Source organism: Drosophila yakuba, chromosome X (genome assembly GCF_016746365.2).
Source record: "Drosophila yakuba strain Tai18E2 chromosome X, Prin_Dyak_Tai18E2_2.1, whole genome shotgun sequence".
NCBI classification, from domain to species: Eukaryota; Metazoa; Arthropoda; class Insecta; order Diptera; family Drosophilidae; genus Drosophila; species Drosophila yakuba.
In genome coordinates this window covers 8,621,507-8,643,256 of record NC_052526.2, presented here as the reverse complement: position 1 = coordinate 8,643,256, position 21,750 = coordinate 8,621,507, and the positions used below count along the sequence as shown (strand labels likewise).

The 21,750-nt window shown below is 48.7% G+C and overlaps 3 protein-coding genes across 6 annotated transcripts; 1 reads left to right on the top strand and 2 right to left on the bottom strand.

Moving 5' to 3' along the window:
• Positions 1-797: 797 nt before the first annotated feature.
• Positions 798-2,092, top strand: LOC6524720 (antigen 5 like allergen Cul n 1). The gene is made up of 2 exons (XM_039374696.1): positions 798-1,461; positions 1,528-2,092. Exons 1-2 carry the CDS (start codon positions 839-841, stop codon positions 1,829-1,831), a joined length of 927 nt encoding a protein of 308 aa, XP_039230630.1. The 5' UTR covers positions 798-838; the 3' UTR covers positions 1,832-2,092.
• A 1,881-nt stretch (positions 2,093-3,973) lies between these two features.
• Positions 3,974-10,952, bottom strand: LOC120320546 (mucin-2). Its single transcript, XM_039370444.2, has 4 exons — positions 5,605-10,952; positions 4,645-4,722; positions 4,274-4,371; positions 3,974-4,013 (listed from the first exon to the last, which is right to left on the bottom strand). The coding sequence occupies exons 1-4, from the start codon at positions 10,552-10,554 to the stop codon at positions 3,974-3,976; spliced, it is 5,166 nt and encodes a 1,721-aa protein (XP_039226378.1). The 5' UTR covers positions 10,555-10,952.
• A 720-nt stretch (positions 10,953-11,672) lies between these two features.
• Positions 11,673-21,726, bottom strand: LOC6524717 (sodium leak channel non-selective protein). 4 transcript variants are annotated; one of them, XM_015190360.3, is made up of 16 exons: positions 21,364-21,726; positions 19,239-20,556; positions 19,069-19,181; positions 18,900-19,010; positions 18,687-18,830; positions 17,096-18,625; positions 16,903-17,034; positions 16,467-16,832; positions 15,638-16,388; positions 15,269-15,568; positions 14,355-14,549; positions 13,930-14,116; positions 13,557-13,811; positions 12,994-13,267; positions 12,771-12,933; positions 11,673-12,710 (listed from the first exon to the last, which is right to left on the bottom strand). In XM_015190360.3, exons 2-16 carry the CDS (start codon positions 20,508-20,510, stop codon positions 11,775-11,777), a joined length of 6,729 nt encoding a protein of 2,242 aa, XP_015045846.1. In that variant the 5' UTR covers positions 20,511-20,556; positions 21,364-21,726; the 3' UTR covers positions 11,673-11,774. The 4 variants fall into 4 exon arrangements, with proteins under 4 accessions (XP_015045846.1, XP_015045845.1, XP_002100561.1 ...); XM_015190359.3 differs by having other exon boundaries at positions 16,467-16,805; XM_002100525.4 differs by having other exon boundaries at positions 19,239-20,553.
• Positions 21,727-21,750: the final 24 nt, after the last annotated feature.

The following is a 21,750-nucleotide window of genomic DNA, read 5'->3' as shown; positions in this document are numbered from 1 at the left end:
TTATATTTTCTTTATTTATTTATTTTTTTTTTTTGGGTTTTCGACGCTTGTTTCTGTTGTGTTAACGGCTTTTGGCCGAGCTAGTTGATTTGTAAAGCTAAGCGAAAAGTCAATAATTCCCCCACTCAGCTACTTATCGGCAATTGCCTTGAAGCGAGCATTTTTCCCACACTTGCCGCCGGTAACTGATTATACCACTTACACGGGGGCCAGTCCCATATCCAAACCCAGACCCAGACGCATACCCAGTAGTACATCCAGCATCGCAGCCCGGAGCGAAACCGGTTCTCCACGGATCGGTGCGAATATCGGTGGTGATATGGTGATGATAAAGTGGTGATCTACTGATGCAGCGCACTGCCGGAAGCTGTGCGACGATGAGGGATGAGCACAGGGTGTCGAAAACCTAGCAAGCTATCAAGACTGCACTGAAAAAAATTGAATTCTGAGTTTTTATTCTATGATTCAGTGCAATTATTTCGATAGATTGAATAGTAGCCCAAGTCTGCGTTTTAATGGTTACATTCTATTAATAGCTAATTTCCATCTAATCAACTCATTTCCACGTAATAATAGCCGAGATTATAAACCTATGATTAAGATAATATTTTAAGAATGGCTCGATCCGATGTCCTCATATTAAAGTCCCACTAATTCCCATGGCTAATTTCTTTCTAATGAGAACCAGTTATGGACCCCGCAGCGCTGCCCAACCCAAAGAAGTGGGGATAAGCAGCGACGCCGGCGGAGGCAGCTAGCTATCCGTTGGTTGGCCATAACCCATTCATAAACCCAAAGTGCCGCTCGACCTCAGATCAGTAGCGTGTTGACCGTCGAGATGCCGAGATTGTTGAGCAAGTGCAGCGTGTTTGCCCTTTGGGCGCCTGCAGTGCTCCTCCTTCTTTTGGTTTGCGAAAAGGGTTTAACCGGAGCTCAGACTTTAAACGAAACTGTAAGCATCACTACCGCAGCGCCATCTGGCGGCTACTGTGCGGCAGCACTTTGTGAGCTGTACAATGGAACGCATTTGGTGCACATGCCGCATACCGCATGTGGCAACAACGGCAGCTTCTCACCCGCCTGTGGACCGGAGCCCAAACTTCTCGAAATGAGCGAGAGGCGACGCCAACTGCTGCTGGACATGCACAACTTGGCCAGATCGAAGATCGCCAGCGGAAATCTGGATGGCTATCGCAGTGCCGCCCATATGCCGCTGCTGCGTTGGGATAACGAACTGGAGCAAATGGCCGCCTTGCACGCCAAACGCTGCCAATTCGCGCACGACAAGTGCCGCAACACGCCGCGTTTCAAGTTTAGTGGCCAGAATATCGGTTACTTTTGGATCGGAAGAGAGTTCAAATCGCATTCGCGACGAATGAAATCCTTTGTGATCAACTGGTTCCGCGAGTACCAGGATGCCAATCAGAGTTTCATCGATAGTTATCATCCACATCCGCAAGGGTAAGTCGTGAAAAAAAAAAAAACTTAACAAGATGCCAAATTTAATAAACTATTTTTCTTTCGCAGCAAGAAGATCGGTCACTTTACATTACTTGTGTCGGATCGAGTGAATCGCGTGGGCTGCGCCGGTGTCCGCTTCCTGGAGGTCAAATCCAATCGATTCCAGTTCATGTTGACGTGCAACTATGACTACAACAACATCTTCAACGAACCCATTTATCAATCTGGTCCGCCGGGATCCAAGTGCCTCCAGCATCAAATTAGCGAAAAGTTCCCCGGCTTGTGCGACTGGCGGGATGCCAGCCATGATTTCGACAGCGAAGAGAGCGCTGAAGATGGTAATACCTTGGACAACAATATTCCCCTGTAAATTAGTAAAGAAAATCCCAATCATATGAATCTAATACTCGTGCAGCCCCACCTGGAACAAGTTACAAAAGAAACCATTTTTTTTTTATATGTAAGATATCATTTTAAATGAGTTATTTTAGAATCTTTGGAATACAATTTGTAATTACAATTTTAAAGTTCGGTTTTTAATAATATGTTACTAAACTAACTTTAAAATTGTTATGTTGTTGACAGTTTATTAGAATTAAAATTTACATTACGGATTCTTATCACTACTGTAGTTCAAATGCTTTACGAAATATTGGAAGTGCTTGTTAATGGTGTTCCAGTTATCACATCAAAGATATTAAACGGAGGCAGAGATTCGGTTGTCGTCTTCTCCGATGTTGGCTCAGAGGTTGTCGTCTTCTGAGAAGTTCGGTGTGGCTTTGTTCCGGCAGTAGGCTTCAAAGTTGTTGGCTTAGCAGACGTTCCTTCAGTTGGTTTCAGAGTTGTTGGCTTGGCAGTCGTTGGTTCTGTTGGTTTCAGAGTTGTTGGTCTAGCAGACGTTCCTTCAGTTGGTTTCAGAGTTGTTGTCTTAGCAGTCGTTGGTTCTGTTGGTTTCAGAGTTGTTGGCTTAGCCGACGTTCCTTCGGTTGGTTTCAGAGTTGTAGGCTTAGCAGACGTTCCTTCGGTTGGTTTCAGAGTTGTAGGCTTAGGAGACGTTCCTTCAGTTGGTTTCAGAGTTGTTGGCTTAGCAGACGTTCCTTCAGTTGGTTTCAGAGTTGTAGGCTTAGCAGACGTTCCCTCAGTCGGTTTCAGTGTTGTCGGCTTGGCAGTCGTTGGTTCTGTTGGTTTCAGAGTTGTCGGCTTAGCAGACGTTCCTTCAGTTGGTTTCAGAGTTGTTGGCTTAGCAGACGTTCCCTCAGTTGGTTTCAGTGTTGTCGGCTTGGCAGTCGTTGGTTCTGTTGGTTTCAGAGTTGTTGGCTTAGCAGACGTTCCTTCAGTTGGTTTCAGAGTTGTCGGCTTAGCACTCGTTCCTTCAGTTGGTTTCAGAGTTGTTGGCTTAGCAGACGTTCCTTCGGTTGGTTTCAGAGTTGTAGGCTTGGCACTTGTACCTTCAGTTGGTTTCAGAGTCGTTGGCTTAGCAGACGTTCCCTCAGTTGGTTTCAGAGTTGTTGGTTCTGTTGGTTTCAGAGTTGTCGGCCTAGCACTCGTTCCTTCAGTTGGTTTCAGAGTTGTCGGCTTAGCAGACGTTCCTTCGGTTGGTTTCAGAGTTGTCGGCTTAGCAGACGTTCCTTCGGTTGGTTTCAGAGTTGTCGGCTTAGCACTCGTTCCTTCAGTTGGTTTCAGAGTTGTTGGCTTAGCAGACGTTCCCTCAGTTGGTTTCAGAGTTGTTGGTTCTGTTGGTTTCAGAGTTGTCGGCCTAGCACTCGTTCCTTCAGTTGGTTTCAGAGTTGTCGGCTTAGCAGACGTTCCTTCGGTTGGTTTCAGAGTTGTCGGCTTGGCACTTGTACCTTCAGTTGGTTTCAGAGTTGTCGGCTTGGCAGTCGTTGGTTCTGTTGGTTTCAGAGTTGTTGGCTTAGCCGACGTTCCTTCGGTTGGTTTCAGAGTTGTTGGCTTAGCAGACGTTCCTTCAGTTGGTTTCAGAGTTGTAGGCTTAGGAGACGTTCCTTCGGTTGGTTTCAGAGTTGTAGGCTTAGGAGACGTTCCTTCAGTTGGTTTCAGAGTTGTTGGCTTAGCAGACGTTCCTTCAGTTGGTTTCAGAGTTGTAGGCTTAGCAGACGTTCCCTCAGTCGGTTTCAGTGTTGTCGGCTTGGCAGTCGTTGGTTCTGTTGGTTTCAGAGTTGTTGGCTTAGCCGACGTTCCTTCGGTTGGTTTCAGAGTTGTTGGCTTAGCAGACGTTCCTTCAGTTGGTTTCAGAGTTGTAGGCTTAGCAGACGTTCCCTCAGTCGGTTTCAGTGTTGTCGGCTTGGCAGTCGTTGGTTCTGTTGGTTTCAGAGTTGTTGGTCTAGCAGACGTTCCTTCAGTTGGTTTCAGAGTTGTTGTCTTAGCAGTCGTTGGTTCTGTTGGTTTCAGAGTTGTTGGCTTAGCCGACGTTCCTTCGGTTGGTTTCAGAGTTGTTGGCTTAGCAGACGTTCCTTCAGTTGGTTTCAGAGTTGTAGGCTTAGCAGACGTTCCCTCAGTCGGTTTCAGTGTTGTCGGCTTGGCAGTCGTTGGTTCTGTTGGTTTCAGAGTTGTCGGCTTAGCAGACGTTCCTTCAGTTGGTTTCAGAGTTGTTGGCTTAGCAGACGTTCCCTCAGTTGGTTTCAGTGTTGTCGGCTTGGCAGTCGTTGGTTCTGTTGGTTTCAGAGTTGTTGGCTTAGCAGACGTTCCTTCAGTTGGTTTCAGAGTTGTCGGCTTAGCACTCGTTCCTTCAGTTGGTTTCAGAGTTGTTGGCTTAGCAGACGTTCCTTCGGTTGGTTTCAGAGTTGTAGGCTTGGCAGTCGTTGGTTCTGTTGGTTTCAGAGTTGTCGGCTTAGCAGTCGTTGGTTCTGTTGGTTTCAGAGTTGTTGGCTTGGCAGTCGTTGGTTCTGTTGGGTTTAGAGTTGTTGGCTTGGAACTTGTACCTTCAGTTGGCTTCAAAGTTGTTGGCTTAGCAGACGTTCCCTCAGTTGTTTTCAGAGTTGTTGGCTTGGCAGTCGTTGGTTCGGTTGGTTTCAGAGTTGTTGGCTTAGCAGACGTTCCTTCAGTTGGTTTCAGAGTTGTCGGCTTAGCACTCGTTCCTTCAGTTGGTTTCAGAGTTGTTGGCTTAGCAGACGTTCCTTCGGTTGGTTTCAGAGTTGTTGGCTTGGCAGTCGTTGGTTCTGTTGGTTTCAGAGTTGTCGGCTTAGCAGTCGTTGGTTCTGTTGGTTTCAGAGTTGTTGGCTTGGCAGTCGTTGGTTCTGTTGGGTTTAGAGTTGTTGGCTTGGAACTTGTACCTTCAGTTGGCTTCAAAGTTGTTGGCTTAGCAGACGTTCCCTCAGTTGTTTTCAGAGTTGTTGGCTTGGCAGTCGTTGGTTCGGTTGGTTTCAGAGTTGTTGGCTTAGCAGACGTTCCCTCAGTTGGTTTCAGAGTTGTTGGTTCTGTTGGTTTCAGAGTTGTCGGCCTAGCACTCGTTCCTTCAGTTGGTTTCAGAGTTGTTGGCTTGGAACTTGTACCTTCAGTTGGTTTCAGAGTTGTCGGCTTAGCAGACGTTCCTTCGGTTGGTTTCAGAGTTGTCGGCTTGGCACTTGTACCTTCAGTTGGTTTCAGAGTTGTCGGCTTGGCAGTCGTTGGTTCTGTTGGTTTCAGAGTTGTTGGCTTAGCCGACGTTCCTTCGGTTGGTTTCAGAGTTGTTGGCTTAGCAGACGTTCCTTCAGTTGGTTTCAGAGTTGTAGGCTTAGGAGACGTTCCTTCGGTTGGTTTCAGAGTTGTAGGCTTAGGAGACGTTCCTTCGGTTGGTTTCAGAGTTGTTGGCTTAGCAGACGTTCCTTCAGTTGGTTTCAGAGTTGTAGGCTTAGGAGACGTTCCTTCGGTTGGTTTCAGAGTTGTTGGCTTAGCAGACGTTCCTTCAGTTGGTTTCAGAGTTGTAGGCTTAGCAGACGTTCCCTCAGTTGGTTTCAGTGTTGTCGGCTTGGCAGTCGTTGGTTCTGTTGGTTTCAGAGTTGTTGGCTTAGCCGACGTTCCTTCGGTTGGTTTCAGAGTTGTTGGCTTAGCAGACGTTCCTTCAGTTGGTTTCAGAGTTGTCGGCTTGGCAGTTGTTGGTTCTGTTGGTTTCAGAGTTGTAGGCTTGGCACTTGTACCTTCAGTTGGTTTCAGAGTTGTTGGTCTAGCAGACGTTCCTTCAGTTGGTTTCAGAGTTGTTGTCTTAGCAGTCGTTGGTTCTGTTGGTTTCAGAGTTGTCGGCTTAGCAGACGTTCCTTCAGTTGGTTTCAGAGTTGTTGGCTTAGCAGACGTTCCCTCAGTTGGTTTCAGTGTTGTCGGCTTGGCAGTCGTTGGTTCTGTTGGTTTCAGAGTTGTTGGCTTAGCAGACGTTCCTTCAGTTGGTTTCAGAGTTGTCGGCTTAGCACTCGTTCCTTCAGTTGGTTTCAGAGTTGTTGGCTTAGCAGACGTTCCTTCGGTTGGTTTCAGAGTTGTCGGCTTGGCAGTCGTTGGTTCTGTTGGTTTCAGAGTTGTAGGCTTAGGAGACGTTCCTTCGGTTGGTTTCAGAGTTGTTGGCTTAGCAGACGTTCCTTCAGTTGGTTTCAGAGTCGTCGGCTTGGCAGTCGTTGGTTCTGTTGGTTTCAAAGTTGTTGGCTTAGCAGACGTTCCTTCAGTTGGTTTCAGAGTTGTCGGCTTGGCACTTGTACCTTCAGTTGGTTTCAGAGTTGTTGGCTTAGCAGACGTTCCTTCAGTTGGTTTAGGAGTTGTTGGCTTAGCAGACGTTCCTTCAGTTGGTTTCAGAGTTGTCGGCTTGGCACTTGTACCTTCAGTTGGTTTCAGAGTTGTCGGCTTGGCAGTCGTTGGTTCTGTTGGTTTCAGAGTTGTTGGCTTAGCAGACGTTCCTTCAGTTGGTTTCAGAGTTGTTGGCTTAGCAGACGTTCCCTCAGTTGGTTTCAGAGTTGTCGGCTTGGCAGTCGTTGGTTCTGTTGGTTTCAGAGTTGTTGGCTTAGCAGACGTTCCTTCAGTTGGTTTCAGAGTTGTCGGCTTGGCAGTCGTTGGTTCTGTTGGTTTCAGAGTTGTTGGCTTAGCAGACGTTCCTTCGGTTGGTTTCAGAGTTGTCGGCTTGGCACTTGTACCTTCAGTTGGTTTCAGAGTTGTCGGCTTGGCAGTCGTTGGTTCTGTTGGTTTGAGAGTTGTTGGCTTAGCCGACGTTCCTTCGGTTGGTTTCAGAGTTGTTGGCTTGGCACTTGTACCTTCAGTTGGTTTCAGAGTTGCCGGCTTAGCAGTCGTTGGTTCTGTTGGTTTCAGAGTTGTTGGCTTAGCAGACGTTCCTTCGGTTGGTTTCAGAGTTGTCGGCTTGGCAGTCGTTGGTTCTGTTGGTTTCAGAGTTGTAGGCTTAGGAGACGTTCCTTCGGTTGGTTTCAGAGTTGTTGGCTTAGCAGACGTTCCTTCAGTTGGTTTCAGAGTCGTCGGCTTGGCAGTCGTTGGTTCTGTTGGTTTCAAAGTTGTTGGCTTAGCAGACGTTCCTTCAGTTGGTTTCAGAGTTGTCGGCTTGGCACTTGTACCTTCAGTTGGTTTCAGAGTTGTTGGCTTAGCAGACGTTCCTTCAGTTGGTTTAGGAGTTGTTGGCTTAGCAGACGTTCCTTCAGTTGGTTTCAGAGTTGTCGGCTTGGCACTTGTACCTTCAGTTGGTTTCAGAGTTGTCGGCTTGGCAGTCGTTGGTTCTGTTGGTTTCAGAGTTGTTGGCTTAGCAGACGTTCCTTCAGTTGGTTTCAGAGTTGTTGGCTTAGCAGACGTTCCCTCAGTTGGTTTCAGAGTTGTCGGCTTGGCAGTCGTTGGTTCTGTTGGTTTCAGAGTTGTTGGCTTAGCAGACGTTCCTTCAGTTGGTTTCAGAGTTGTCGGCTTGGCAGTCGTTGGTTCTGTTGGTTTCAGAGTTGTTGGCTTAGCAGACGTTCCTTCGGTTGGTTTCAGAGTTGTCGGCTTGGCACTTGTACCTTCAGTTGGTTTCAGAGTTGTCGGCTTGGCAGTCGTTGGTTCTGTTGGTTTGAGAGTTGTTGGCTTAGCCGACGTTCCTTCGGTTGGTTTCAGAGTTGTTGGCTTGGCACTTGTACCTTCAGTTGGTTTCAGAGTTGCCGGCTTAGCAGTCGTTGGTTCTGTTGGTTTCAGAGTTGTTGGCTTAGCAGACGTTCCTTCAGTTGGTTTCAGAGTTGTTGGCTTAGCAGACGTTCCTTCAGTTGGTTTCAGAGTTGTCGGCTTGGCACTTGTACCTTCAGTTGGTTTCAGAGTTGTTGGCTTAGCAGACGTTCCTTCAGTTGGTTTCAGAGTTGTTGGCTTAGCAGACGTTCCTTCAGTTGGTTTCAGAGTTGTCGGCTTGGCACTTGTACCTTCAGTTGGTTTCAGAGTTGTTGGCTTAGCAGACGTTGGTTCTGTTGGTTTCAGAGTTGTTGGCTTAGCAGTCGTTGGTTCTGTTGGTTTCAGAGTTGTCGGCTTAGCAGACGTTCCTTCGGTTGGTTTCAGAGTTGTAGGCTTGGCACTTGTACCTTCAGTTGGTTTCAGAGTTGTTGGCTTAGCAGACGTTCCTTCAGTTGGTTTCAGAGTTGTTGGGTTAGCAGACGTTCCTTCGGTTGGTTTCAGAGTTGTCGGCTTGGCACTTGTACCTTCAGTTGGTTTCAGAGTTGTTGGCTTAGCAGTCGTTGGTTCTGTTGGTTTGAGAGTTGTTGGCTTAGCCGACGTTCCTTCGGTTGGTTTCAGAGTTGTTGGCTTAGCAGACGTTCTTTCAGTTGGTTTCAGAGTTGTCGGCTTGGCAGTCGTTGGTTCTGTTGGTTTCAGAGTTGTCGGCTTGGCACTCGTTCCTTCAGTTGGTTTCAGAGTTGTTGGCTTAGCAGACGTTCCTTCAGTTGGTTTCAGAGTTGTCGGCTTGGCACTTGTACCTTCAGTTGGTTTCAGAGTTGTCGGCTTGGCACTTGTACCTTCAGTTGGTTTCAGAGTTGTCGGCTTGGCAGTCGTTGGTTCTGTTGGTTTCAGAGTTGTAGGCTTAGGAGACGTTCCTTCGGTTGGTTTCAAAGTTGTGGGCTTAGCAGACGTTCCTTCGGTTGGTTTCAGAGTTGTAGGCTTTGCACTTGTACCTTCAGTTGGTTTCAGAGTTGTTGGCTTAGCAGACGTTCCTTCAGTTGGTTTCAGAGTTGTCGGCTTGGCAGTCGTTGGTTCTGTTGGTTTCAGAGTTGTTGGCTTGGCACTCGTTCCTTCAGTTGGTTTCAGAGTTGTTGGCTTAGCAGACGTTCCTTCAGTTGGTTTCAGAGTTGTCGGCTTGGCACTTGTACCTTCAGTTGGTTTCAGAGTTGTCGGCTTGGCAGTCGTTGGTTCTGTTGGTTTCAGAGTTGTAGGCTTAGGAGACGTTCCTTCGGTTGGTTTCAAAGTTGTGGGCTTAGCAGACGTTCCTTCGGTTGGTTTCAGAGTTGTAGGCTTTGCACTTGTACCTTCAGTTGGTTTCAGAGTTGTTGGCTTAGCAGACGTTCCTTCGGTTGGTTTCAGAGTCGTCGGCTTGGCAGTCGTTGGTTCGGTTGGTTTCAGAGTTGTTGGCTTAGCAGACGTTCCTTCAGTTGGTTTCAGAGTTGTCGGCTTGGCAGTTGTTGGTTCTGTTGGTTTCCGAGTTGTAGGCTTGGCACTTGTACCTTCAGTTGGTTTCAGAGTTGTTGGTCTCGCAGACGTTCCTTCAGTTGGTTTCAGAGTTGTTGGCTTAGCAGACGTTCCTTCAGTTGGTTTCAGAGTTGTCGGCTTGGCAGTGGTTGGTTCGGTTGGTTTCAGAGTTGTTGGCTTAGCAGACGTTCCTTCAGTTGGTTTCAGAGTTGTTGGCTTAGCAGACGTTCCTTCAGTTGGTTTCAGAGTTGTTGGGTTAGCAGACGTTCCTTCAGTTGGTTTCAGAGTTGTTGGCTTAGCAGTCGTTGGTTCTGTTGGTTTGAGAGTTGTTGGCTTAGCCGACGTTCCTTCGGTTGGTTTCAGAGTTGTTGGCTTAGCAGACGTTCTTTCAGTTGGTTTCAGAGTTGTCGGCTTGGCAGTCGTTGGTTCGGTTGGTTTCAGAGTTGTAGGCTTGGCACTTGTACCTTCAGTTGGTTTCAGAGTTGTTGGCTTAGCAGACGTTCCTTCAGTTGGTTTCAGTGTTGTCGGCTTGGCAGTCGTTGGTTCTGTTGGTTTCAGAGTTGTCGGCTTAGCAGACGTTCCTTCGGTTGGTTTCAGAGTTGTTGGCTTAGCAGACGTTCCTTCAGTTGGTTTCAGAGTTGTTGGCTTAGCAGACGTTCCTTCAGTTGGTTTCAGAGTTGTCGGCTTGGCACTTGTACCTTCAGTTGGTTTCAGAGTTGTCGGCTTGGCAGTGGTTGGTTCGGTTGGTTTCAGAGTTGTTGGCTTAGCCGACGTTCCTTCGGTTGGTTTCAGAGTTGTTGGCTTAGCAGACGTTCCTTCGGTTGGTTTCAGAGTTGTTGGCTTAGCAGACGTTCCTTCGGTTGGTTTCAGAGTCGTCGGCTTGGCAGTCGTTGGTTCGGTTGGTTTCAGAGTTGTAGGCTTGGCACTTGTACCTTCAGTTGGTTTCAGAGTTGTTGGCTTAGCAGACGTTCCTTCAGTTGGTTTCAGTGTTGTCGGCTTGGCAGTCGTTGGTTCTGTTGGTTTCAGAGTTGTCGGCTTGGCACTTGTACCTTCAGTTGGCTTCAGAGTTGTAGGCTTGGCCGTAGTACCTTCAGTTGGTTTCAGAGTGGTTGGTCCTCGTGTTGGTGTCTGAGTTGTCTTTAAAGTTGTCCCGATTGTTGTTTCGAGTGTGGGCTTTGGAGTGGTGGCCCTTGAGCTCGTTGTGTCCTGACCACAATTGTGCGGCGTAGTGGTGGCATGTGGACATTGCGGCTTCGTCGGTGCTGGACTGGTAATGCGGTGCTCACAGGCGGGCGTGGTGGGATGAGCAGGACATGGAGGTGGTGGCGGCTTTAGGGTGGTGGTGCTTGTTTTGTTATTGCACGGATTGCGAAAGTGGAGGACTATCTCATTGGGTTTCTGGCCCGGCACGATGCGGATGTGGGGGCCAAACATCGTGAACGCGGCCGTGGTGGCCACCAGCAGGCAGATAACGAACAGTTGCATCTTGTCAACGTGGTGCTGCCTGAACTGAACTGTGTGTCCTTAGAATGTGTAAATGTCCTTGCTGGGCGGTTCAGTGTGCTGTGTACACCCGAGCGACGCCCTCGGTACTGAGCTTGCCATTCCAGCCAAGGGCATATTTAAGCCGTGGCTGCGGGGGCGACATCGGGTCCCTAGTCTGTGCAAGAATTTGAATTCCGGACAGCGACCGAAAGCTCGATCGTTCCGGCAGGCGGAACGGATGCACTGCTCGCCCCCTGGCACGCACGCACCTGCTCCGTGTGGCGGGCACGGGTTTGCATAAGCCACAGATTACGGTCAGTTAGTTCGGTTTGTCCAATCCGAAGGGCGCACGTTCCCCCGAAACCCAGAGACCCATTCATTCATTGAGCAGCCAAGAGTGGGGTTTTTTTTTAAACGTTCTGCAATTTCAACGATTTTTATTACGCTCGCTTTTTTTTGTTGGTTTGGTGGGGGAAGGGGGGTCGCATTGAATGGGAACTTTGGCTATATACTCGTAGTAATAACTTTAATATTAATTTGTGCTGAGTTCTTTGGCTAATCTCAAAATATCTTAATAGGCATCTCTTTCGTTTTGGTGTCTGGGTTCGTCTGTCTTTCTCTACAGCTACTACTTGTGGTATAAACTTGCGTTAGTTCGAATCTGTAGAATGGAGTTTTTGGCTTTCGTTAGCTACTTAATTGAGTTTTTGGGCAATTTACGAACTTCAATGCTCTGTTTTTTTTATTATTATTATTTTTCTTTTTTTTTTTGATGAGGCAGCGCGCTTATAAATTTGCACTATACGTAAGACATATGCAATCCATATGCAATGTACTCATTATACATATATATAATATATATTTCTTTATATATTTAAGCTATAACAAAGTTACCGACTGACTGATCATATTTACCATCTAGCACGCAAACAACAACAAAACGTATAACTAATGGTTGCCCTTTTTGTTTCCTAACTTCTGTTACACTTTCATATTTTACCCAGTGCTAAACTATAGCTAAATCTCTATATATATATATATATATATACTCGTTAAGAATTGTTAACCGTTAATTGTGAGGCCGATACATTTACACTTAATAGGCATATACAAAAAAGTTCTAGGCCACTAGTTGATGATAATGTTTAATAGGCTCCACCTCCTCTGCGGAACTTTCGGCTTCCCGTTTTCGTCCATCTACGAATGATGTTGGGCCATTGCTAGATCTCGTCATCACTGGTCTGCGGACAAAGGACCTGTTCCTGCCACCAGTCGTGCACCTCGTAGACGGCATTCGCTTGGTTATTGAACGGCAGCAACTTGCCACTGCCCCCAATCATTTGGCTCATCATGGCCGACGGACTGCCGAGTGCGCCGCCATGGTGATGATGCTGCTGATGCTCCCCATGGCCACCACCATGACCAGCATGTGTCCCATGTCCATGGCCATGTCCATGTCCATAGCCATGCAGGGCAGCTGCGGCGGCAGCAGCGTTTATTGTCGGATAATGGAACTGGCCAATCTCGCTGTTTAGCTGGGCAAAGAAACTGGACGATTTGGTGGCATCACCACCGCCGCCGCCGCGTTGCTTGGCCAACTGCCCCAGTTGGCCGGCATGTGGCAATGTGGTCATTGAGTTCTTCTTTCGCTGCTGACTGGTGATGTGCAAACGCTCCTTGTCGCTCAGCGTCGAACGCTGCTGTGGATCACTGGATGTGGGTGCCAGGAATTTCCTGCCCGCCGAACTGCCCGTCGAATCGGAACGATTGAGCGCATAGCCCCGTTTGCCCACCGTCATCACATGGCGAGCGGCGGACTGGACAGTCGGTGGTCCAATGCCAAGGCCTGATGAAGCGCCCGTTGCCGTTGCCGCTGCTGTCGCTGAACTTCCGGTTCCGGCTATCGATGTCTCCGAGTGGGGCAACTGCACCAGCGCACTGCTGCTGCCGTCCTTCTCCTCGTTTTCCGTGGAGCTAAAGGTCGGCGAGAATGCGTCACTGGTTGGCGGACAGGCGCCGGCCACCGCTCCACTGATCGTGCTGATCGCCGACTTGTCCACCGCGCCCAGTGGAGCCTTGTCCTCCTGGACATTTGGCCGCATCACCGGCTGCTCGTTCGTTGCCCGCAGGCCAGCGATCAGCGAATTCTGCTGCTTCTGTGGGGTTAAACATCATAAATACATCATATATTCAGAATCAATGGCATTGCAACTTACGCTGGCGTTTTGGGCACGAATCTTTTTAAGGCACCCCTCCAGCCAGGTGCGTATGGTCATCTTGGCCACCTCCTCCTCAACCAGGTACTCGAACTCCTCGCGCGCCAGTAGCTCCTCCAGCTGCAAGGCCTTCCGAATGTCCACAGAACGATAGCTCAGCATGCTGAAAGGAATAGGATGAAAATGGAGACTATCATCCTCCCCATGGATCACAAGCACCCACTTGATGACATCGTGAAAGGTGACATCCTCGCCGTTGTGCAGCTTGTCCAGCTCATAGCACATGTACTTGAACAGCAGGCGATCCTTTTGCGGATCGCACTCGAGTCGTCCCTTCAGCAAACGCAGGATGAACTTCACCCGGCGCACTGGTATCACACCACGCTGATGGATATCCACAATGTTCCAGGTGTTCTGAAAGTTGCGTATATCCGCATACGAAAGCAGTGCATCCTCTTCGTTGGAGTAGAAGAGGGAAAAGTTCTCCATGATAATAGCTGCCGAAAGCGGAAAAGTTCATATCAATCTCGATTGTAGTTTTAAAATATATGTGCAATTAATTGAATTTGCATGGATTTTTTAGATATGTGTAGGAAGCTTACAATTGTTATTCTTATAAATTTAATTGTGTAAGAAAAATGTAAATGCTATATATGCGATAAAGAAAATAGGTAATATTTTCAGCGCTCAAAAGCCAAATAAATGATTAGCAATATCAGTGAAGTGAATAAACCTATATTCCAGATACTAAACCTGAGTGACCTACTAGTTCCTAGGAACACCTACCCACTAGCAAGTTGAGCACAATATATGTGATGATCACGTAGAAGGTGCAGAAGTATATGAGGCTGGCGGTAAAGTTGCCACAATCCGTCTCCCAGTAGTTGTTACCCAGGGTGCAGTACGGCGGCTGGACCATGCAGTCGTGCATGATCTTATTCCAATCCTCGCCGGTGACGATCCGGAAGAGCATGGCCACCCCGGTGACGGGTGAACCAAAATTGGCCCGTCGACCGATGCCCTCGCCGTATTTGACGGTGCCTGAAACGAGAATCAGCCGGGTGGAGTGAGTGGTCAGTAGAGATGGGGTCCGGCTCTAGCTTTTTGCTTTGCTTTGTTTTTTTTTTATTTTTTGTTTTTTTTTGGACACCCAGCTCACCGAAGAGAATGGTTCCGGCCAGCGCATAGAAGAAGACTAGCAGAAACATGCCAAAGATAATGAAGAAGGACTTGCATACAGACACGCCCACGGTCAACATGAGCATCTTCAGTGTGGTGTGCTTGCCGGTGATGGTGAAGAAGCGCAGGATGACCACCATGAAGCCGAAGAAGTAGGACAGATCGTTCTGTCAGAGATTAGAGGTCAAAGGTCAGAGGTCAGACTGGTCAGTGTTCATTGTTTACTGTATTCATGTTCATTGTTTATTGTTCAGCGGGGTGAATATGTAGATGTGGATCGTGTGTAGTGTGGTAGTGAGTGGTTTAGTGGTTTAGTGGTTAGTGAAGAGGATGGATGGTGGTGGTGCTGGTGGCGGTGGTGGCTGTTTTTTGACAACCACAGCAGTTGTGGCAACATGAACTTACCCGCAGAATGGTCTGCAATATAATCCAAATCACACCGGCAACGGTGACGAGAAGGTCATAGCGATTGCGCCTAGATTGCCAATAGCCGCGCGGTGTAAAGGCAATGTTCTTCATCACCACCTCAACCACAAAGACAAAGGTCAATACCGCACTGACGATCACCAGGCGTTCCGTATGCACCTCACCCTTGATCCACTGCAGCAGACAATTGAGACGAGAGACAAAGACTAAGACGGTGTCGAAAGATGTTCAAGGGCTTCGATTATAGCAATTGCCATAATCTCTTATCTATAAGCTCACTAAGCTCTACGCTCTAAGCAGTCACATACAACAGTTTCAATTCATAACACCATACATTCATTATCTGGCTACGTTTTAGTTTTCGGTTATTCGTAGTATTTGCCAGCGATAGTGGGTCACAATCCACCTTTGTTCTATATAGTATATACATATATATATATGCATTTGTACAAACGTGCTGGCATGCAGTTATTATGTATGACAATGGCACTCTGACTTTCAATTGTAAAAGTCAAAAGCATACTTCTTGGCGAATCACTCAAATATATTAGTTATGGTATTTGCTAGAATTATACTTATATTTAATAACCTATTAAACTTGAAGTTATTGTAATGTAAGATATTGGTATATCACCTTTGGTTTTCCACCAATTTGTTTAACTCAAATATGACAAGAAATATAATCTCGAATAATATTAAAAGCAATGAAAGTGCATTGTTACTTTAACTAAACTTGTTGACATCCAGCATGCGTTTGTATATGCAACACAGTAGTAGCAAATATTCAAATTGAATATTACCCATCTAAATCTAGACATTTGTACAAAACATTTGCTAAGTGCATGCAGTTACTTTGTGATTTGTTTGATTCACTGAAATGCCCAGGTACAAACCGTGATGCTGAGCAGCATGCTGTTGATCAGGACCACCACTGCGATGACACGCTTGAAGATGATGTGCTGGGTGATGTCGTAGGTGAAGGCACGGATCTTGCGGCCATCGGGTCTGGGTGGCAGATGGAGCGGCTGGGCGATCTTCAGACGCTTCTTGAGGTCACACCAACGCCTCTGGTCGACGGTCAGCAGAGCGGTGCCCTTGTTCTCCGAATAATTGGCAATGACCACGCCCACGAACAAAGTCAGACCGATCATGCAGCCCAAGAATATATAGATGTGAATATAGACGGCATGTACCTGTCAAGTAAATTTCAAGTTCAAATTTCAATTTCAAATTATATTATAGCCAATATTTATCCAACTCACCGGACCCACGGCCTTGATCAGAACATCGCGCACATCCAGCCATCCCTTGAAGGAGAGCACCTCGAACAGCGTCAGCATGGCATCACCAATGTTATCGAAGTTGAAACGCCTGGGATTGGCCCACACCCGCGGCACCAGCATCGCCGGATAGGACTCATCCGGACCCGGGGTCAACTTCATTTTGGTAACAAAAACACGTCGCATGAACACACCGACGCAATCCTCCCGTCGCGAGATTGTGGGATCATTGCAGCGGGCCAGACGGCCGCCATACAACTGGACACCGTAGCTGGCGAAGATGAACATGAGGAGGATGAGCAGCGTGGATACGAGCAGGATCTCCTTGAAGCCGCGACACAGCTCGTACACCACCTTTCGCATGTGCGGCACCAGGGTGAAGATACGCAGCGGTCGCACGCAGCGCAGGATCATCAGGAGCTGGGCCGCCGAGTTGGTTGGTATATTCAGGGGCATCCAGCACAAGAACGACGTGGACACCACATAGATGAACACATCCAGTGCGGCGGCCACATCCTTGATATAAGCCTTCGGCGTAAAGAACAGGCCATCGGCCAATATCTTCAACGCCAGCTCTAGGCTCATGAAAATAACGAACCCGTACTCGGCGATCTGCAGCGTCGGATGATCCATCACCCGGTAATTGGGTGTCTCGAACATCATCGAGATGCAGGAGAGCGTCGTCGCGAATATCATCACCCAGTCCAGATACGTCACCAGACCGAGAAAGTTGCTGCAAATGATTTTAGTTAATATTTTTTGGGACATCAAATCGCTAGTCTTGCACTCCAGAGTAGGACACTGCACTTACTGCAGGCTTTTATACTGGACCTTGCGCTCCTTGCCGGTCAGCGGATCCTTGAGACGGGCATCGTAGCGGGCGTGCACGATCTTTTGGCATATCTTCCGGAAGCGACTCTCGCGCGGCACCAGAAACAGCGGTGTATCGAAGAATGGATGATTCTCGCGCAAATCCTCCTCCCTTTGATTGCGCCGCATCTCCGCCTGCTGCCGCTTCGCCTGCAGCAACTTAATGTCTAAATCGTGTGGACGTGCACGTCCAGAATTGGCACGTGGCGCGGCGGCAATGTCACCATTCTCCATAAGATGCTCGTACGTTTGCTTTAGCTTAATGGAACCGGAACGCACGCTGCGACGTATGGAGCGGGAGCCAAACCTGTGAATTGGTAGTGGACACACATCAAACGGGTCGCGCCGCCTCGGTGGGGCAGGGCCCAGCTACTCACTTCTTTTGGTCCACACGCCACGGCTTCGAGTGGGTGATGGTGCCCTGCGACTTTAGACCACCGCCACCCTTGGTACCCACCACGGGCAACATGGCCGAGTCGCCCAGCATTAGGCGCTGATTGTTGCTGTCACTGCAACATTGGATTGTGGTCAGCAAAATATGTATTTAAATTGGACAAAAATTACACTCACTTAATGATATGCGTGATGGCCAATTTGCGTAGACTACTGCCGGCGGCACGGACTTTGGCCGTCTTGTTCATGATGCGGACGGGCTTCTGCTTGCGAAATACCACATTGGACTCCCAGCACTCGGACATTGGTCGCTTGCAGTTCTCGACCAGCGAGTCCTCCGTCTCCAGTTCGATGACAAAGTGCTTCATGAAGCTCTCGCGCACCTTGGGCAGCATAAAGTCATTCGGGATGCGATGCAGTATGGTCATCTGTGGCGAATCGGGAAACTTTTCAAAGATGCGCAGGCGAAAGGGTAGCGTTTCCTTAATCTCAGCGCTCTGTTCGCGAAACTTGAGCTGCTTGAGCTTCTTGATGTCCTCGTCCAGTTCCAAATTATCCAAAATGACCGCCACGAACAGACTGAGCACAATGAGGGTGACGAACAGATGGTACAGTATAAAATAGACGGCCACCAGCGGCGTTAAAGTTTTGCTCGTGCGGATCATTGTCTCGTCCATCACCTCAACCCACGCCTCCTGCGTGAGAATCTGGAACATGCTCATGAATGCCTCCGGAAAGGATTCGAATTTGGTGAAATCGCAGAGAAAGCAAAAGAGCTGCATTGAGATGCTCGAGCTGATGATCAGCAGGCACATGGTGAAGATGATCAGTGAGCCGAGTTTTTTGCCCGGTCCGAAGATTTTGTAAACGAATCCCTCCAGCATCGGTGAGGCCTTGATCAAACGCACCACCCGTAGCACCTGGAAATAGGTCAGACCGGAGGGATAGAACATCGGCACGATGTGCAGCGTTGTGCCCGCAGCCAGGAGCAGCTCGAACTTATGTATGGAGTGCTTGTAGTAACCACGCCAGCCCAAGCAATAGATCTTGAACAGCGTCTCCAGGTCCAGCAGGCAGGTGAATACCAACTCGATGTAGTAGTACCGCTCGTAGAACACATCCCGCGGTCGTCCATCGTGCTTGAACGTCATGGTGGCCGTCACAATGCCATTGGCCAGGATGACGCTCATCACGAGCATGCGGAAATACGGTGATCTCAGTATCGCATGGCACGTTTCCGGCGCCAATCCGCCGTGCTTGTTATCATCGATGGTCACCAGTCGCCAGCCGGTATCGTTGCCACTCAGGATCTGCGAGGCGGCCGTCTTCTGGATGTGCCCACGTGCGCCCCACATCTGTTGGAACTGCACACGGATCTCGTTGAAGGTCTCGGTGATGACCGCTATGAAGACGTTCTTCACCAGCCACGCCAGGAAGAAGATCATCGTGCTGAAGTAGAAGGCGGCTCGCCATGCTGGCAGCGAATCAATGGCCCGGTACATGATGAACACCCATCCCTCCTGCGAGGCTGCCTGATAAACCGTAAAGATACTCGTTGCAATGTCCTCGAAGCCATTGAAACCGATCACATAGCTGCTCAGGAAGTCCATCTTCATGCACACCATTCCCGGCGAGCACTGGTAGCCGGAATCGGGATCCATCGAGCAGAACGTATCCGGTATGGCCAGTGAATTGATTGTCAGAATACTGAAAATGATCATGTTATTAATCCATTGAGCCATTACTGCTTTTAATTACTGATACTTACGGTCTTTTGTATAGATCGTACTCCGTATTATTCATCACACAATGATTTTTCAGTTCGCCAAAGAACTGAACTCCAAGCAAACCATACAGGGACATGAAGAACAGAAAGAACAGTGTCACATTGTAAATTTGCTGGCTCGAACGTCTGTAAATCAAAGTTCATGATATAAGCTCATGAGATTACTATAATTTTCATTAGACTAAAGATACTTACTTGAAGATTTGGTTAATACGGCTTTTTGGCATACTGAATTTGAGGAAGACGCGCAGGAAGCGAATCATGATCAGGGGTCTTGGGGCTCTCATAATGGATAAATAGGAAAACCTGAGATGAAAGAATTTGTTTTTATTATATTTATTTATTGATATATATATATACATACTTTGGAACTATTTCTAGCACCTCGAAGATTTGCAGAATGATTGAAATCCACAAGAAGCTGACCATGGAAGCATCAAATTGGCACCAGTGATCTTTTAAATAAGGCACCTCACCCTGCAAAAGTGTGTCTAGCTAAAGTACATGATATTTCTCCAAGTGCAACGCACTTACATGCAGCACACCGCGGATGTGCATCTTGGCGATCATCTCGGCGGTGAAGAGCAGCGTGACAGCCGTGTCCGAGGCAAACGTGATGAACTGCAGCGACGGATACCGCTCGAAGGTCTTGGGCGTGTTCAGCGATACGGAGGTCAGTGAGACGAGGGCGCACAGACGCATCAGGCGGCGCACCCACAGCTTGTTCACCCACTCGATGTCGGCGCTCTCGTTGAGCGATTCCTCCGGTCCGTAGTCCGCCAGGAAGGGTTCGCCGCCCTTGAGGCTCTGCTTCCGGCCCAGCATGATCTTGTTGCCAATGCCGGTGGCAATGCCCAGTCCAATGGGCGGCACACCGGTGATGGCGGCACTGCCCACGGTGCTGCTGATGCCGCCACAAATGCCCATGCCGGCGGCAGCTGCACCACCGCCCATGCCACCCATGCCACCAAGTCCACCGAGCAGATTGAGACCACCACCACCACCGCCGCCGCCGCCACCAACGACCGGTCCCAGCCCGGCACCATTGTTGTGGCCACCGCCCGAGGATGGAGCCGCCGTCGCCGAGGAGCCACCGCCACCACCGCCGGCCAACGACTGTTGCTGCTGCTGCGGCTGCATTCCGAAGGCGACGCTGCTGCCGCCGCCGCTGCCGCTACCGGAGTTCACAATGGTCGTCGGACTGTTGAGCGCACTGGCCGCATCCTGGCGAGCGCCCAGACCCAGTCCGTTGCCAGGACTGCTGCCCGGCGATGGATTGAAGCTAAACTGGCTGGCGGACGCCGGCTGTGAGTGTCGCAGGTGCGGATACGTATGCGGATGTCCGTGCGGATGCGTATGCGGATGGTGCGTGTGCGGCGGCGCGTGATGATGCGTATGCTGCTGATGGTGTGCGTAGTGGTGGGATCCGTGATGGGACTGATGGTGTGGATGCTGCTGTTGCTGTTGCTGCTGTTGCTGCTGCGGCGTCAAGCTGTTGCCGCTGGAGGAACTGGTGCTGGCCGTCGCCGGCGTGTTGATGCCGCTCGTGGAGTACGACGGATGCGAATGGTGGTGGTGGTGCTGATGGTGGCCACCACTGCCGCTTGTGCCACTGGCCGCTGTCGCTGTCGCTGACGCTGTTGCTCCAGTGGTCGGTCCCGTGCCCGCCGCTCCAGTCGCTCCCGGTACCGCCGCCCCTGCTCCTCCGCCGCCGGCGCTGCCTACTGCTCCAACTCCGCCTCCGCCTCCTGCGCGTTTGTTTCTAGCAGCTGCACCCAAGCGACGAATCTGTAGGCGGTCAATCATTCAAGCGGCGCATCCTGACCCTGGAACGGTCCGTAAGTAATGTCTGCTGTGGGGCGATTGTGGCATATTAATTGACTAAATCAGTTAGAAATAAACAATGAGTAATGGGGTTTTAGTCTTAAAGCAAACTGCTACTTTGTTTTTACTAGGCTTATATTTGAATCTTAATAAGGCAAATGTTTAAAGGGGATATTGAACTAAAAAGTATATTACTTCCATTATAACTGATTATTGTGCACCCTCATATTTCAAGGATCTGCCCACTTCCAACTAGGCGGCAATTAGAGCCAAGACCTGTGTCAATATTTACATTCGAACAGCTGCCAAGGTGGGCGAAGGTGCACCACTCAAGCCCACTACCTGCACTGGGCGAAAATATTTGAAATACCCCCAAAGAATGTGTAATTAAATGCAGTAATAATACAAGGGCTTATTATAGATATACATTTTAGAATATATAACTCACTTTATACACAAGACATATTATTTAGGTATTTTCTATAGGTATTTCAACAATGAACTTTAAGAGCATCCAAATTGATTTCAGTGTGAATCAAGACAGGCGTATGACACTTGCAACCCCCGAATGAGCAACCACTTCTCGCCGTATATGCGTAGATATGTGTACTACAGTCAACCCAGTATGAGTACCATTCCCATTTCCATCCCCACTCGCAAATCCATTGCCATTACCAACGCAGTATTAAACCAAAAGCAGTTATGCCCACTCCAAATCAAACCAAACCGAATGCCATTGCCCTAACTCGAAACAGCACGATTTATGTAAAGGTATTTTGCCATTTTCCCTCTGTAACTGTGTAACTAACACATTGTCTACTCATAGTCTACTCACTTTTCGCCTGAGATGGAGCGGCAGTGGGATGGTTCACTTTCGATGGCGGAGTGGTGCGAGGATTCGCGCGATTTCTATCACAGAGGCCACATCAATGGATGGCACTGGGCACTAATGAATTATAAGAATATATATATCCGGTTGGCCGCACTTTCCGGTTTTCCAAAATTTTCTTTTAAACCAAACACGCGCCGAGGTCCTCGTAAATGGGTCCTTTTTCTTTTCTTTTCTTTGTTTTTTTTTTTTTTTTTATTTTTTTCTATTGTTGTATGTGTTTGTCGGACGCGGAGACTGGGAGTTGCGGCCACTCAGTCTGTTTAGTCAGGCAGTGCTCCAGTCAGCCAACTGAACTGACAGCTCCGCTGGGCCGTCACTTTGAATGGCTCT

Excerpts from the sequence above, each read along its gene's own strand:
- LOC6524717 (XM_015190360.3), bottom strand. The coding sequence starts at position 20,510 with ATGATTGACCGCCTACAGATTCGTCGCTTGGGTGCAGCTGCTAGAAAC. Across the intron at positions 19,182-19,238 it reads ACATCCGCGGTGTGCTGCAT|GGTGAGGTGCCTTATTTAAA; the intron begins GTAAGTGCGTTG and ends ACACTTTTGCAG. Across the intron at positions 18,626-18,686 it reads TACGATCTATACAAAAGACC|TATTCTGACAATCAATTCAC; the intron begins GTAAGTATCAGT and ends GATCATTTTCAG.
- LOC6524720 (XM_039374696.1), top strand. The coding sequence starts at position 839 with ATGCCGAGATTGTTGAGCAAGTGCAGCGTGTTTGCCCTTTGGGCGCCT. Across the intron at positions 1,462-1,527 it reads TATCATCCACATCCGCAAGG|CAAGAAGATCGGTCACTTTA; the intron begins GTAAGTCGTGAA and ends TTTCTTTCGCAG.
- LOC120320546 (XM_039370444.2), bottom strand. The coding sequence starts at position 10,554 with ATGCAACTGTTCGTTATCTGCCTGCTGGTGGCCACCACGGCCGCGTTC. Across the intron at positions 4,723-5,604 it reads CTAGACCAACAACTCTGAAA|CCAACAGAACCAACGACTGC; the intron begins CCAACTGAAGGT and ends ACAACTCTAAAC. Across the intron at positions 4,014-4,273 it reads CCAACAGAACCAACGACTGC|AACCAACGACTGCCAAGCCG; the intron begins CAAGCCTACAAC and ends TGAAACCAACAG.